Source organism: Perissodus microlepis, chromosome 20 (genome assembly GCF_051167445.1).
Source record: "Perissodus microlepis isolate ML-2025 ecotype Zambia chromosome 20, ASM5116744v1, whole genome shotgun sequence".
Lineage (NCBI taxonomy): Eukaryota > Metazoa > Chordata > Actinopteri > Cichliformes > Cichlidae > Perissodus > Perissodus microlepis.
The window spans coordinates 18,907,055-18,924,736 of NC_140480.1; the positions used below are offsets into that span (position 1 = coordinate 18,907,055).

At 44.1% G+C, this 17,682-nt stretch overlaps 1 protein-coding gene across 1 annotated transcript; it reads left to right on the plus strand.

The window, feature by feature from the left end:
• The first annotated feature begins 1,810 nt into the window (after positions 1–1,810).
• On the plus strand, positions 1,811–16,672 carry ndufb11 (NADH:ubiquinone oxidoreductase subunit B11). The gene is made up of 3 exons (XM_084916388.1): positions 1,811–2,052; positions 3,282–3,412; positions 16,477–16,672. The coding sequence occupies exons 1-3, from the start codon at positions 1,879–1,881 to the stop codon at positions 16,604–16,606; spliced, it is 435 nt and encodes a 144-aa protein (XP_084772514.1). The 5' UTR covers positions 1,811–1,878; the 3' UTR covers positions 16,607–16,672.
• The last annotated feature ends 1,010 nt before the right edge of the window (positions 16,673–17,682 follow it).

Sequence of the window (17,682 nt, forward strand, 5' to 3'; positions counted from 1 at the left end):
TGATGCACAGTCATGTTGGCACAGGAGGGGCCATCTCCAAACTGTTCCTACAAAGGTGAGAGCATGAAATTGTCCAAAATGCCTTGGTATACTGACGCATTAAGAGTTCCTTTGACTGGAACAAAGGTGACTAACTCCTGAAAAATGACCCCGCACTGTAATCTTCCCTCTACCAAACTTTACACTTGGCACAATACAGTCACACAGGTACCATTCATCTGGGAACTGGTAAATCCAGACTCGTCTGTCCATTTGCCAGACAGAGAAGCACTGTTCAAGAGTACAGTGGCAGCGTGTTTTACACCACTGCATCTGACAGTTTGCATTAAGGTTTGGATGCAGCTGCTCAGCCATGGAAATCCATTCCATAAAGCTCTGTATGTGCTGAGCTAATCTGAAGGCCAGGCGAAGTTTGCAGGTGTGTATCCATTTACTCTACAGAAAAGCTCCGTGTTGCTGTCATTCCCAGTTGCTTCACTGTTATATTACCTGTATCAGTTGACTGTGGAATTTTTAATGAGGAAATTTAACATCTGGAATTGTTACACAGGTGGCATCCCGTGTAACAGGGTACCCCTGAGAGCAACCCGCTCTGTCACAAGGAGCAGCCTGCAGACTTAGGTCCTTGCTTTTATACACCTGTGGCCAATGAAGTGATTGGAAAACCTGAATTCAATGATTTGGATGGGTGTGTGAATTATTTTGGCAACAGCATCATTTATATTGCTCATGTTATGTTTGAGCAGGGGTAGCTTGTCGGCTATCACGATTGGCGGTCTACCTGCAGAGAGTGTTGTCAGTGGAGGGAGTGTGCAAAATAATCAGTCCACCGCGTCTGTGGGCTTCACTTCCTGTTGTTGTAGCCAATTGTAGACATGAGCAAAGTTGTAACTTACAAAAGAGTTGAAATCAAGTGGAGGACTACACAGGAGCACATTTGCAGTGGTTGAAAACATGTACATGGACCCTATGACAATGACAGATTTGCAGGATCATAAACCTTTAATACTTATTTTATGCTTGAACGTGGATAGTTCAAAGGTAGCCTGTCGGCACTCACAGACTGATAAAAACGTAATACATCTGGTCTTTAGGCTACTCGTAATTGTTTTTGTCGGTCCATCAGCAAACTGCTGAGAAGATCAAAGTTATAACTTACAAACAGCTCAAGTAAAACGGAATTTTAAAACAATAAAAAAATGGTCATTGCAGCTACTGTCTGTTATTTCCATCCTTTATTTTTCATCATTTATGATTATTTTTACATTTCAACTCCCTTCCCCGTTCAGTGTCACACAGTCAGCATTTTACTGACAAATAGATGATCTGCGTCCAGCAACATGAACGCAAAACTGTTGAAAACATGACAAAATCAAAGCTGAAGAAATGTTTTAATCTTGGGATTTATCAAAGAACATTAAAAAAAAAAAAAAACAAGCAGAGGACGAGGCTGTAGTGATAGATGTAGCTGTACTGAATGTCAGCAGCGTCAGGAAGAAGGAACACGAGAAGCTGGAGAAGAACCAAGAGCTGAGAGGAGAACAGGGAGAGCTGTGGAGCGTGAAGGTAACAGTAGGGGTATGATATGGAACAGCCAGTTTGTGTTAGCGCTCTTTTAATCTTAGCAAACACAATAGTTAAAGCAGATTAATGATCTTGCAGATATGCTAGGTGGTTAGTGATGTGTGGAACTGTGTATACACACGTAAATGCTGCCTGACATTTTTTTCCGAGTGTCATTTCGGTCCACACTCCATCACAGTTGGTGGCGGTAATGCAGCCTTTCGGTTTTTGGTAACCGTAAACAAAAACAGAAGAAGAAGAGTTGAAACCGTAGTTTCCGGTTCCGGGCTAACAGTATCCTTCACAAGTGGCAAAATGTTGACCCGAATTTCGCGGTTTGGCCTGACTTTGCCCCGGTTACTTTATAATCCACCAGCCCGGTTGGTCTCCCAGTCTAAAGCGAACAGTGCTACAGGCTCGACCGCGGTGACGGAGCTCCACCCCGAGGTCCAGCATTCTGGTCACGGTGAGGTCAGCCCGTATGTCAAGGTGAGTTCTGCTCGATCAGATTTGAGGACAGCATGCTAATGTTATTTTTACACAGTAAAGGGCTTTACACACCGGACGCGTTCAATTCTGTGCGTTTAAATTATTCTCGGACACCCCCATTAATGCAGCCGTTCACGCCGACCGCGTATTTTCACTGGACGAATTTACGGCATTTATTTTTTCCCAACCAGGCTCGATTTTTGCGGTTCTTCAGATCCAAATAAATCGATCTGACCAATCAGATCGGTTTATTTTGCAACAAGTGCGCCGAGAGCTTAAATTGCGCACCAGTTCTGAATATACAATAGTATCGCAATGATTAAAAATAAAAATTAATTGATTAAAAAAATACTATTTTTACCGCAGACATACAGCTAGCCTGCTCTGGGTCAGTCGGTTCTCTGAAATGATTTGTCTGCTTCCTCAGATGTGCCCCCAGCTCTGCTAACAAGAGTTTAAACTGCCCGTGAGATCTGATCAGGTGTTCGTTTTGTTTCTGTTTGTTTGTTTGTTTGTTTGTTTGTTTGTTTTTTTTAAGCAGTGTATTTTGTGTGAGGACCATTGAATCTTACAAGGCCGCTATAAACCTGGAGATGCAAACAGTCTTAGCTATCTTCACAGCAAAGAAAGGAAACAGGAACAATACAAAGATACAGATTGTACAAATATTAACTATAAGATGCAAACATAACCCACCTGAGGTCTATACAGTACTGAAACACAAGTACGATTAGTCTGAGTTTGAAGGTTTTAAGGGCGAAAGAGCCGCACTGAGCTTATAGAGCAACAGAGGTACTTTAACACGAAGCATCTTAATTTAAAATAAAACACGAATATGCTTATCAGAAAAACAATTAATATTTCACAAATGTGTAAATATCACAAACTGTCCATAATATTAGACTGATTTTAAAAGCTGCTTTAAGCTATTCCCTGTCAGAAGAGGTCACCTGATAATGCAGGAAAATGTCTGTGGGACATTTAAGCGTTTGCAAATTCTTCAGTTTATTCCTCAGGTTCAACTTTCCTCTGGCTTGTAGTCAGTTGTCTAGATGTAGTCAGATAGGGCAGTTTTAAGTCAGGTTCTCCTGAATAAAACAAAGAACTTTAGTTGTTCTGTTAACATACAAATCATATCAGAAAGTGTAGACAGGCCAGTATCATCCTTCCAGTACTGACTGAAAACATGTTGGATACTTAAACTGGTCCCCTTTTATGGATTTTTTCAGAATCCGGAATACCATGGCTTCTCCAGTGATCCAGTGGAGGATGAGTGGAATATGAAAGTGGGCTTCTTCTTCGGCATTTCAGTTGCTCTCGTCATTGGAGGAACTTTTATCCACTATTTACCCGACCATGGGTGAGTTCTCAATTTATCTTTTCATATCAGCTCATTTATACGGTGGCTAGGCTTAGGACTTAGCTATGGTTCTTTGTCAAAGGACAGAGTGAAAATATCAGATGTCTTGTCCTAAGTTAAAATAGGATTATATACACTACTCGTCAAAAGTTTCAGAACACCACAACTTTTTTTTTTTATTGAAAATTATGCAGTTTAATGTCTCATTGCACTCTGAAATGAAAGCATGCTACAAATAAGTAATTGGAGTTTAAAAAAAAAAACAAGTCATGGAATCAGTTTATAGACCAAAATTCTAAACCTTTACTCGTCAAAGTAGCACCTGATATAACAGCTGAACACACCCGCTGCATTCTTTCTACAATGGAAATCAAATATTCTCCAGAAAGTTCTTCCCATATTCCCATCTTCCTTTTTTCCCAACATAGTTCTGGCACAGCTTGGACTTATGTTTTGGGTCATTATCTTGCTGTAGGATGTATTGCACTGCAGAATGCTGTTGTAGCTGTTTTGGTTCAGGGAGCCTCTCACTCTGTACAAGTCACCGACCCTGGATCCAGCAAACAGCCCCAGACCATCACACTTCCTCCTCCATGTTTGACAGACGATGCCACACACTGTGGAACCATCCGTTACCTACTCCACAGCAAAGGTCCTGTGTGATGACCCCAAGATTTCAAATGTGATCCATCAGTCCATAATACCTTCTTCCAGTCTTCAGTAGTCCAATGGTGGTGTTTCACGGCCCAGCCAAGCCTCTTTGTCTTATTCTGACGTCTGGCTTTCTTGCTGCAACTCGTCCTGTCAAACCTGCAGCTCAAAGTCTTCTCTTTACAGCTGAAACTGAGACTTTCTTACTACGACCACTGTAAAGCTGCTTGAAGCTGTTGTCCTGTCAGCCGCCTATCACACAGCTGTTAACTTGGCCTCTGATTCAGTCGTGTCTTTGGGTCTGCAGACCTCTTCCTGTCAGTTTGTTTCTGAGCCTTTGGATGGTGAAGGAAACTGTACTCACTGACACCTTGACTTTCTTTGCAGTTTCTCTGTAGGACAGACCGACATTTATAAGTGTTATGATGGTCTCTCTCTTCCATTGTTAATCACCTTTTTCTCGCCATTTGTGTACCATCACACTGCTTTCTGCAGTACAACACTGTTCAACTGATGCTGACGAGGGTATGGTACCACAGTGTGTTGCAACACTTCTTTAATGCAGACACAGGGGGGAGTAATCCAGAAAAGTTGGAACAGCTGTAGAAATTAGTAGCACCAGCTTTCAAGGCTTGATCAACCTCCATTGTTGCAGAACAGATTAAATTTTTAATCTGTTTTTGTATAATTCTGAAATGTACATGATATTTCAGTTTTAGGTAACCTTACCATTTTTTTCCCTTTTTTTAACCTCTGGCAGTTCACCGCTTTGTACCATTTCAAGCTATTTATTGCAATTCAAGTCCAATAAATAACTGGAAAAATGTGGGTGTTCTAAAACCACACGTGTGTGCGTTATGTGTGTACACGGATTCTCTGTCACCATACCACCAACAACGGCGGGCTCCCAGCACACAATTTCAAAACCCCTGCTGACCCTGACCTCTCAGCATAGGTTGAACATGGGATATAATTCAGTTTTACTAGAGTAAAAATAAAATCAGCTTAACACCTGATTTGATTGTGGCCCATCGAACCATTGACCCAGTAATGGCCAAGAAAAAGACTAAAGGCAGCGAGGTGTCCTTTCAATGTAAAGGTATGATCAATAATGGTCGGCACCACCAAGACTTATATCCAAGTTTATTTGTATGCACTTGTATGTTACTGATATATTAAGTGTGATTATATTTCAGTATAGTGGTGTGCAATTCTTTACCAGTTTGTACCAGTTCCTACTTGGAAAGTCCACTGGTGTCTGCTCAGATCTGCAAACACTTTAAACAATATTCTTTTAGTTATTATCCTTAGAAATGTGTGTTTTCTTTTGGCTTTTTTTCATGTTTTTATTTTTTTATTTTTGGTAAAGCGTCATGGTCAAAGGACACTACAAACTAGTAGAGCAGGGCGATATGACCAAAAATATTTATCTATTTCATTTTCTTATCGTTGCCCGACATTATACCGGTATTACCGTGAACGGTATGGCCCAGCTCTACAAACTAGTCACCAGTTCTTGAAATTGTCCCCATTTTGGCCTCATCAGAGTACCTTGTGATTAAGAACACTATGAATGCTGCAAAGTGAGCCGTCGTTTCTGAGCCGTGGTTAAGCCAGCCGCTTACATTTTCTCACCAGGGTGGAAATTGGCACCTGCCACTGGCCAAATGTGGGTAAATTTCTGAAGTGGTGTGTAAATGTGAACAATGCACAAGCCACTGTGGTGGGTTTCACAGGAGGCTGTTGCTAGCATCAGCCTTGAAGAAGTGCAGGAGGGATGCAGTCCCTATAAGAGAGTGAGGAAGATGAAGGTGGAATTTACGTAAGAAAATCGACAATTCAGGCAAAATGAGTGGCTGCTTTGAACATGAGCCACCCTCAGTATCTAAAGTGTAGCAATTAATCCCCACATGCTGCCCTGCTGAGGAAACTAAGATGTCCTAACCAAGCAATAACTGTACCAGCCCGAATAAAAAGGAAAACTTTCAGTAATCAAACAAAATGAAATAAACTTATGTTTGCATGATGTCTTGATTCATAGTTAATCATCCAGGTAAAGAAATCCCCACAATGTTGATTCTGTTTATCTCCCCCTGAAAACACTACATCCAGTTGAATGAACTTCCTGTCATTAAATATAATTGTTTGAGCGATCATGAAGGGCCGATTTTATTTTTGTTTTTAAATCCCCTCCCTGATCAGCTGTGTTTTTAGGACTCTGGTTAGAGGCGTAGCTGCCACTGACACGTTACATGAAAGGACTTTGAAATCTTTCTGATTCCATTCTGGCCCCTTTGAGCCCGTCCATACTCGAGGCTCGTCTGTTTTTAACAGTTCACATCATCTTTGTCGTGTTTGTGTAATACAAAGCAGCAGAGGAATAGCGTGAGTGAAAACACTTTCTACATCCTTTTTGTGAAAATGTTATTTTTCACACCCTCCTGCATACACTCAGTATTTTGTTCTCATGTATTTTTTTTTAATTTATTTTTTTTGGTTAAAAATACAACTGCTTAGATCATCTGTGTTTTTGTCTCGTAGTTTGTGTGTGAGCACCCGTGTGTACACCTGTGAGCATGAGCACGCTTGTATTCAAAAGGTTCCTTCATGTAATGATCTGCTAGAGGGTGTGGGGAGCCATAGCCCCGTCCTCCAGGGCATGAAGCAGGTATGGAGGAGATCCAGGCTCCAGACATCCAGAGGCCCTCAGAACACAGGAGACCAAGGAAGACCAACGCTTATCAATATATTAATAAGCAATACTTAGGAGCACAGCAGACGCTAACTGAATATCAAGTTAATAACACTTTATTTTTTTTAAACAGTGACTTGAGATTAAGAAACTTAAATTTTACAGTTGGAATATTTTTAAAATGTAAATAGAATGAAAGTATTTGCGAAACTCTTTAGAATTGCCTCACATAGAGGATTTAAAGTATAACATGAGGCTTGCAGACAGCAATTGTAAATTCATGAAGGACATTGTCCCTTTTCCAATCAGTTATTGTCATTAATAACACAGTAATTTAAACTGTGGCTCTACTGAAGCAAGGTGCGAGCAGCATTATAGTGCATTAGTGACTTTGCATTATATCCATTCAAACAGCATAAATTAAAAGTAGCATGTATGTAACCAGATCAGTAATTTTCCCCCACTGTTTGCATCGGCAGCTGCTCTCCTCCTTAGCCGGGTCGTACTGGATGGTCTTTTTTTTTTTTTTTTTTGTAATTTTCTCAAAAATACGTTTGTTTCCATCTTTAGCGTGAACGGTTTTCTTGCATATTTTACAAAGTGCTGCTTTGTTGGAGGCAGCTGAGGCAGCTGAAGCAGCTTCCTTTTTAGGTACTAGCTCGTCGTAGGCTGGCACATGGCTCTTACTCTCTGACATGCTCAGGTTTGTTTCTATTTTACACTAGAGAACAATAATGCAAAACCTTACAATAGTAATGACATCACTATGACATTTTTATATTGCATAAAAACATAGACTGATATTATTGTGGACAATATGATATAGGCACAGCCAGGGCTGGACTGGGACAAAAAATCGGCCCGGGAATTTTGACTAGAGACCAGCCCACCAGGTATTATAGGAAAAACCATAAAGCCTTTGAATGAAAACAAATGCTGTTGTCACAGTGATGTACACTGTCTTGTTGGTATATATGTATCAGTCTAATAAACTTAAACCTACACCATCCTCCCTATTCTGGTATTCTAAACAGTACCCGAAAGTAGACTGCTTGGTCGAGTTAACCTCCTGAACTATTTACAACACATGGTGAAAACCTGAAATTAAGACAGAGAAGACTAGAGGTGAGACATGATCATTACTGATTACTGATGACAGATTTAGATATATTTTCATAAACCATTCATTTGCCACATCAATAAACAGCATGGCAGGGCAAAATATTTTTTCTAACATGGCAACCTTTAAAAAGTGAAAGGAGATAGAAAGACAAGTGAGAAAGAATAAAACTTAATTGACTTTTTGATGGCATTTTACACACAGTACTGGCAAAATCAGCTGATCATTGATCAGTTTCATGATTGAAGTAGAAACAGGAGAGGGAGGGGAGAAAATGAGAGAAGAGGCAGTTGCAGGGTAACGACAGAATAACTCCAGCTTTGTGTCTTTTTCATTGTAGCTGAAGTCCGGGACAAACTGTGTTCCTTTTCACCTCAATACGAAACGCGCAATATTTTCTCTGAATACGAGACCATTCCGTTTTTTACGGGACAGTTGGAAACTCTAATAACTAACCTTATAAATAAAATAAGATAAAACAAGTTCAACATCAATAACATCATAGCACCCGCCCAGCAGTATATAAACTCCACAAAATATGAATAAAAAGAGACAGGAATATTATCCCAGATTAAATAAACTTAAAAAAAAAAAAAAAACTTTAAATATTTTGCTCTTCATAAAAATATATCCTGTCAAAATTATGCAAGTTAGAAATATGAACATGCTGCCAAAACCCCAAGAAAAAATAAATGAAAGCGAACACAAGGTTGGAGCCGCATGTAGACGGAGCTGGGCGTTGCTTCAGGAATGGAACTAATAAACTGTGCGGGCCATTCAGTGTCGTACTTTGCCTTGAGTGCATCATTACACTGCAGCTCCATCTGAATCTGCACAGGTGCAGCTCAGCAAAGTCCGCTGACTTAGTTCAACATTACTTGGCAACAGGGAAAGTGAAGCAGGTTGCACTGGTGCATCTGTGACAGATTCACTTGAGATGCCTTCACCGCATCATACATGCCATGTCCATGAACTGACAGATTTCCTTGATGAGCTCAAAAACTCTGTTGAGAACTTTTATCCCAACTCAGCCAGCGGACCTCTGTATGATAAGGAATGTCGGCAAACTCTGAATCTATTTCCCACATAAAAGACTGAAATTGACGGTGATTTAAACTTTTAGCTCAGATAAAATGTACGGTTTGCGTTACGGTGATCATTACATGCTCCATTTTTAGGACTTTATCACACAGCCTTTCCTGGTGTGTGATGCAGTGATATGCTGATAACTCACCCTACAGTTCTCCTCCTGCATCTTTACTCGCATCCTGCTGACTAGTCCGCTTTTTTCACCGCACAGCACCGGCGCTCCATCTGTTGTAAGTCCAACAAGTTTGTCCCATGGTAGTTTCATGTCGGTTACACTTTGACATACGTTTTAAAAAATGTCTTTTCCTGTCGTTGTCCCGTGCATCGATTTAATGTTCAATATTTCCTCTCCACGGATGAAGATGGTCAGCTGTGCAATGTCCATCATGTCTGTACTTTCATCCACAGCAAGAGAGTATGCAATAAAGTTTTTGCTTCTTTCACACAACTGTGTTCTTAAATCAGTGGCCATCTCACAAACCCGATCAGCAATCGTATTTCTGCTCAGGCTCACATTTGCCAAAACCTGCGTTTTGTCTGGACACAAGACGTTGCACAGCTTCATGATGCAGCTCTTCAGAGTGGTACCGGGCTGATTTGGCTCCTCTGCTACAATAAAACTTGCTTTCACAGCTTCACTTTGTGATTTTGCTCTGGTGAAAAAAGTCTGCTGAAATGTCAGATTCTTCTTTAGCTCTTCTACAGAAGTTTGACTTGATTGACGCGGGAATGTTCCCAGTTAGCCTAGCGTTCAGCAAGGAGGCTGCAGCGCTGCATTATGGGATCTGTAGTTTGTATATTATCAGCGCCTCATATATATGCATAACAATAATAGTACATCTATATAAAATGATCTCGCGGGCCGGATATAAATGTACACCGGGCCGGATGTGGCCCGCGGGCCTTGACTTTGACACATGTGCAGTGTTTATACCGTTATGGAAAAAAACGAAGAAAAAAAACCCATCGGCCCATAAAAACAAAAAAATCACCATCGGCCCACCGGGCATTTGCCCGGTATGCCCGATGGCCAGTCCAGCTATGGGCACAGCCCTCGTCTATGGTACATCACTAAAACATCCAGACGGTCTGGACAAATCTCATCGGTCTTTGTTCTGCTGGAGATTTTGTAAATGTTCTTGTTCCTGTTGTTGTCAGAGTTTGTCCCAATGACTGTATAAAAGATGGACGACGCGACACCGCCTCCTACCATTGTGCAAAAATGAAGCCAAAATATCCCGCTTGTGGAGGCTGCCATCTTGCAAATTTGGAGCCAGAGTCTGCGCAGTAGTGACTTGAGGTGGAGCGACTGTGTAACTCTCCCGCCCACACACCCGCTGGACGTGACCGCAAACACGCCCCCCCTACACTTTTTACGTAGCACCTGTGGCTCGAGTTTTTTGCTGGTTTACCGCGACTGACGACTCGTTTAATTAAGGTAAATACAACCATGTCACTGTTATAAAAAAAGACACACAGCTTATCATCTTATAGTTCTAAAATCGCTCTGTTGTTAATTCGTTTGCTACATTAGCCGCTTGCATACGCACTGTGTTGGAGGCTTGTTGCTAGCTAGTTAGCGATGCTACACACCTGCTACTCTTAATAGTCTTCAACACTTATGTTTTTTTTATCCATTGTTAGACAGCGATGAGATCAGCTGCACACTCCACAGAGGCCCAGAGTTACTGTTAATATGAAAAATATAATGCTGTCCTTTGAGATTTTAACGTAAGACTGTGAGTGTAATGGATCTATCCATCCATCCATCCATCTTCATCCGCTTTATCCGAGGCCGGGTCGCGGGGGCAGCAGCCTAAGCAAAGAGGCCCAGACCTCCCTCTCCCCAGCCACCTCCTCCAGCTTATCCGGGGGAACACCAAGGCGTTCCCAGGCCAGCCGAGAGATATAATCTCTCCAGCGTGTCCTGGGTCTGCCCCGGGGCCTCCTCCCAGTGGGACATGCCTGGAACACCTCACCCAGGAGGCGCCCAGGGGGTATCCTTCTCAGATGCCCGAACCACCTCAGCTGGCTCCTTTCGATGTGGAGCAGCAGCGGCTCTACTCTGAGCCCCTCCCGGATGGCCGAACTTCTCACCCTATCTCTAAGGGAGAGGCCAGCCACCCTTCGGAGGAAGCTCATTTCTGCCGCTTGTATCCGCGATCTCGTTCTTTCGGTCACTACCCACAGCTCGTGGCCATAGGTGAGGGTAGGGACGTAGATCGACCGGTAAATTGAGAGCTTCGCTTTTACACTCAGCTCCCTCTTCACCACGACGGACCGGTGCAGCGTCCGCATTACTGCAGCTGCAGCCCCAATCCGTCTGTCGATCTCCGGCTCCCTTCTCCCATCACTCGCGAACAAGACCCCGAGATACTTGAACTCCTCCACTTGGGGCAGGAACTCATCCCCGACCCGGAGTGGGCACTCCACCCTTTTCCGGCTGAGAACCATGGCCTCAGATTTGGAGGTGCTGATCCTCATTCCCGCTTCACACTCGGCTGCGAACCGTTCCAGTGCGAGCTGGAGGCCCTCACCCGATGAAGCCAACAGAACCACATCATCCGCAAAAATCAGAGATGAGATTCTGAGGCCACCAAAGCGAAAGCCCTCCGCCACTTGGCTGCGCCTAGAAATCCTGTCCATAAAAATTATGAACAGAACCGGTGACAAAGGGCAGCCCTGGCGGAGCCCATCACCCACCGGGAACGAGTCCGACTTATTGCCGGCAATGCGAACCAAGCTCTTGCAACGGTTGTATAGGGATCGAATGGCCCGTAGTAATGGGCCAGACACCCCATACTCCCGCAACACCTCCCACAGGACACCCCGAGGGACACGGTCGAATGCCTTCTCCAAGTCCACAAAACACATGTAGACTGGTTGGGCAAACTCCCATGCACCCTCAAGTATCCTCGAGAGGATAAAGAGCTGGTCCAGTGTTCCGCGACCAGGACGAAAACCGCATTGTTCCTCCTGTATCCGAGGTTCGACTAGCGGACGAACTCTCCTTTCCAGCACCCTGGCATAGACTTTCCCAAGGAGACTGAGGAGTGTGATCCCCCTGTAGTTGGAAGACATCCTCCGGTCCCCCTTCTTAAAGATGGGGACCACCACCCCGGTCTGCCAGTCCACGGGTACTGCCCCTGATCTCCACGCAACATTGCAGAGGCGTGTCAACCAGGACAGCCCTACAACGTCCAGAGCCTTCAGGAACTCGGGGCGGACCTCATCAACACCAGGGGCTCTGCCACCAAGGAGTTGTTTAACTGCCTCGGTGACCTCGCCCCCGGAAATTGGCGGGTCATTCCCCTCATCCCCAGACTCTGCTTCCTCCTCGGAAGACGTGTCAGTGGGATTAAGGAGGTCCTCGAAGTATTCCTTCCACCGCCTATACACAGTGCAGGTAGAGCACCGCTTTCCCCTCCTGAGACGCCTGACGGTTTGCCAGAATCTCGAGGCAGTCCGAAAGTCTTTTTCCATGGCCTCTCCGAACTCCTCCCACACCCGAGTTTTTGCTTCAGCCACTGCCCGAGCCGCATTCCGCTTGGCCTGTCAATACCTGTCGGCTGCCTCCGGAGTCCCACAGGCTAACCAAGCCCGATAGGACTCCTTCTTCAGCCTGGTGGCTCCCTTCACCTCTGGTGTCCACCATTTGGTTCGGGGATTACCACCGCGGCAGGCACCAACCACCTTGCGGCCGCAGCTCAAAGCAGCAGCTTCGGCAATGGAGACGCTGAACATGGTCCATTCGGACTCAATGTCCCCAGTCTCCCTCGGAATGCTGTTGAAGCTCTGCCGGAGGTGTGCGTTGAAGATCTCGCGGACTGGGGCCTCTGCTAGACGTTCCCAGCACACCCTCACTACGCGTTTAGGTGCACCAGGTCTGTCCAGCGTCCTCCCCCGCCACCTGATCCAACTCACCACCAGGTGGTGATCAGTTGACAGCTCAGCCCCTCTCTTTACCCGAGTGTCCAGAACATATGGTCGCAGGTCTGGCGATACGATTACAAAATCGATCATCGACCTACGGCCTAGAGCGTCCTGGTGCCACGTGCACTTATGGACACTCTTATGTTCGAACAGGGTGTTCGTTATGGCCAAACTGTGATTAGCACAGAAGTCCAATAACAAAGCACCGCTCGGGTTCAGATCAGGGAGGCCGTTCTTCCCAATCACGCCCCCCCAGGGACTCTAAGAAGGCTGGGTACTCCGAACTGCCACTCGGCGCATAAGCGCAGATGACAGTCAGGACCCGTTCCCCAACCCTAAGGCGCAGGGAACAAACCCTCTCATCCACCGGGAAAAACCCCAACGTACCGGCAGCAAGCCGAGGGGATATTAGAATACCCACCCCAGCCCGCCGCCTCTCACCAGGGGCAACTCCAGACTGAGACAGAGTCCAGCCCCTCTCCAGGAGACTGGTTCCAGAGCCCAAGCCATGCGTAGAGGTGAGCCCGGCTAGATATAGCCGGTACCTCTCAACCTCACGCACTAAGTCAGGCTCCTTCCCCACCAGAGAGGTGACATTCCATGTCCCTATTGCCAGTCTTGGCAGCCGGGGGTCAGTCCGCCAGGGCCTCCGCTCCTGGCCGCCACCCGGCACACAATGCACCCGACCCCTATGGCGCCTCCTGCGGGTGGTGGGCCTGCGGGAGGATGGGCCCATGTCTCCTCTTCGGGCTGTGCCCGGCCGGGCCCCATGGACTAAGGCCCAGCCACCAGACGCTCGCCCTCGGGCACCCTCCCCGGGCCTGGCTCCAGGGCGGGGCCCCGGTAACCCTATCCCGGGCAGGGTAAACTGTTCCCTCGATGTTCTTTTCATAAGGGTCTTCTGAATCGCTCTTTGTCTGGTCCCTCACCCAGGACCAATTTGCCATGGGAGACCCTACCAGGGGACAAAAGCCCCCAGACAACATAGCCCCTGGGATCCCTGGGACACACAAACCCCTCCACCACGATAAGGTAGCGATTCAAGGAGGAGATAAAACTGTTTAAATCTCTAGTCTACAGCCTGGTAACATGGAAACTTTAAAAACATCAGCAGAACGTTTCAGTAGTGTAGTCTAATGTGTTCTTTTCATTTAATAATAATCCATATTATGTATAACAGCTACATTCACCCTGGAGAGAAACTAGTGAGGGAGACCATCAGGACCAAGCTGGGTTTCTGGGTCCAGAGGTTTGGAGAAACTTCTTCCCTTTCTTTCATCACAGCTGTCCTGTGCCAGAAGTTCTGTTGACCCACTGAAAGAGGCTTCATTTAAGAAACACCAGGAACACTGAAGCTCATCGCATTGATCAAGCAGGACTCATGATCTTCACCAGCAGCTCCCTCACAGGGAAATCTTCAGAGCTCCTCTGTAGGCCCGCCCCAGAAGATGGATAAACCCAGCATTTCATGAACACTGTGATGGAGACCTTTGGTTTGTGTAATGTTATAAATACTCGGATACTCCCCAGAGGCTCCGGACTTGTACATAAAGATATTATATTCAGTCCTGTAGAAAGTTATATATTTAAAAACATGTGATCCTCTTTGGTTACTCTGGTATGAATAACTCTGCATCACTTTATGGTAAATAACCCACTATGTGCAAAAAACTGTGAAAGAATTCCAGATGACAAGTTTGTAGTTCAACATACAAGTAACGACCTTTGACTTTCATCAGGTTTTATTTAATTGTGTTAGAGAAACTCAAACGTGCTCTTCATGCAGCTGAGTACATCAAGTGTTTAAAACGGAAGCTGTGCAGGTCTGAGATACAAACTGAGGTCCTGTTAATGCTGATATATAGTGACACAGTTACATGGGTGATTAATCCTTTTGTTTTTTTGTCTTTAACTTTATCAATAAAACAGCTGCAGCTTTCACTACAGCACATGTGGTACTTTAACCTTTGTACTGTTTTCATCAGTTAATTTTGCAGTTAACATGTGAACATGTTGGATGATCTGTCTGCTGTCACTGGGTGGTGCTGAGGTCTGAATCTGAGGGCAGCTCCTGTAATCACAAAGAACCATCAAACTCAAATATAAATTTTATCCCTCAAAATTGAAATAAAGTTGATTCTTCTGTCCTCACACACTCAGGATCTGAAGTTCTTCTCTTACATTTTTTTCAGTATTACAGTACACTACAGTACTTTAATCCATAGTTCCTGATTAATGAGGAGCTACAAGGTACAAGCTTTTTTTTTTTTAAAGTTATTGTCTTTACAGATGTGGCAAGAGACTGAAAACATGCTGTTGTTTGCACATATTTAATATTCAGCTCTGCACAGGAGCTGAAGCAGGATGCAGCCTGTTGCTTTTACAGTATAATACTTGTAATAAAAGTACAGTAACAGTAATTAGTGACTGAGTAGCCCGGAGCGTTTCTCTTGATTTCTTTAGTCGGTGTAAATTCATTCACCTGCACAGATTAGCTAAACGAACCCTGACAGCCGAGTCCTCATCTTAGCTAGCTAGGTCTCAGGACCGAGCTAAGGATGGTAGTTACGGATTAGCTGACGAACAGGTTTAACTTACCGAAAAAGTGCAGCAGGGCCTCGGGTCCTTCTGTCGGGTAGTCCAGTTTACTGAAGAACACCTCAGGCTGTCAGGTTAAAACACTCGGTCGTGTTTTCGTTGCGTAAACGCTGGCACTCCTCTCAGAGCCTACTCTCTATCTGCTATTCCCGAACAGAGATACGCAAGTTTCTCCGTGACTGCAGCTGCCAGTCAAAGCTGTTATGATGACGTTTCACCCCAATTTAACATCACCGCGGTAGGAATTAGAATCAAACTTATGGGAGAGGAGACCCCTTGAACATCAATCAGCGTGATGAGAACTATTGATAACAAAAGAAAGAATCTTTGGAAAAAAAATTATCTGAGGAGAATAAATTTATTTTAGTCTGACCCCAGTCCCATCCGCTAACATGGAGGAGGCGGGGTTTATGACCTATACTGCAGCCAGACACCAGGGGGCGGTAGAGACGTTTTGGCTTCATTTTTGGGGAGCTGTCCCGTCGTCCATCTTTTATACAGTCATTGGTTTGTCCTTAACAAACACAATGTCTGAATCTGAGTGTGTTCTTAGGTTGTCCAGGAGACTTGTGCATTTATGTCGCAGGTTGATCGATTGATTTTTGTATCACTGGATCTGCGGCGTGTGTTCTAGACACTCACGTAAAGAGAGAGAGTGAGCTCTTACTTGATGACTGCCCGGTGGTGAGCTGGATAGGTTGGTGGGGGAGGATCCAAGACAGGCCTGGTGCAACTCAACAGCTTCACTTAAACCATGCAAAGAAAAGATCCAAAAATGTACCCATCAACTCTGATTTAACATGGACGGATGAAAGTTGTCCTGTTGACAAAACATCACAATTTAATATTCTTTCTGGAATTCATGAAGGTCTAAGTGGAATAATGAAATGTTTACACCTAAACTTGAGTTAATTATTGTTTAATTATAGGTTTCATTCTGATTTTCTCACCGTCCATATCTGGTGTATTTTTGTGTTCCAGCATGCGGCAGTGGGCCAGAAGAGAGGCCGAACATTTGATTCAGCAGCGCGAGGCCGATGGTGGCCCTCTCATAGAGGAGAACTACTATGACACAAACAAAATCATTCTTCCCACAGCTGGAGGACAGTAACGTGTCCACTGTAATACCTGATTATTGTATTTCACTGATAAAAATAAAATACATATGTGTGTTGAATTTTGTTGTTATTTTTTGTGGACAGTGATGACGTACAGTGGCATTTTACTCAAAGCCCTGCTTGTGTCATGGATGTCGATTTAGATGTCAGCCAGTCGTCACCTCTGTTTTTGTAATGGGATTGTTATGTACTGTAAGTATTGTAAGATGGTGACAGAAATCTTACAGTAGGTGTAAGACATATTAATCCGAGCCAATAAAAACATAGAATATGTTTGACCGTACCTGTCAACTGTCAGCCTCTTCCATTTAAAAAATACACTGTAACTTCAGACACCACATATCAGTATGTAACCATAATAACTGGGTACTTCTACGTTACATGACTTGTATAAAGCTCCTAGCCTGATATAATTCTGAAAATGAAAGACAATGAGGGAATATAATAACTACTCTGAAACATTTTTACAAACAAACCACTCATCCTAAAACACATTGATGAGAGTAATCGCACTACTACACATATTACACAAGTCATAGTTACTGTTGGGACCAAGTAGTGTTAATTATATTAATATTAATGAAAGACCTGAAATAAAACTGTATTCACGAAATAGACTAACTTACAGCTAGACTTTCATAATCTGCATCTTATACAGTTTGTTCACTCCACAGACATGCAGAGTGAACTAACTAACAATGTCAAGCCTTTGTATTTTCCCTAAACACTAAGGATTTGAAAGAAAAGCTCTTTCCATGATGACTTTGTAGTCACTTTGGTGTACTAGTGAGTTACACGATTTGTATAAAAGTCTTTGCCAAGAGGGCAACAGAAGTCACAACATAGTATAACACACAACAATATTCAGTACAGACAAGTGAATCAACGCAATAGCAAACATTCAACATGGTTACAGAAGAGCGATTCTCTCGCTCCTTTAACATGGACCTAAACTCCCCCACTGTGGCGGCCCAACACTCCCACGTTTTGTTTAAACGGAAGTACTGAGTGTGTAATCCATGTTTTGGATAAATACATTTGACAGCACGGGTAAACCTTTACACAAAGT

Coding starts and splice junctions, on each gene's coding strand:
- ndufb11 (XM_084916388.1), top strand. CDS start 1,879: ATGTTGACCCGAATTTCGCGGTTTGGCCTGACTTTGCCCCGGTTACTT. Junction 2,053..3,281: donor AGGTCAGCCCGTATGTCAAG/GTGAGTTCTGCT, acceptor GGATTTTTTCAG/AATCCGGAATACCATGGCTT. Junction 3,413..16,476: donor CACTATTTACCCGACCATGG/GTGAGTTCTCAA, acceptor TTTGTGTTCCAG/CATGCGGCAGTGGGCCAGAA.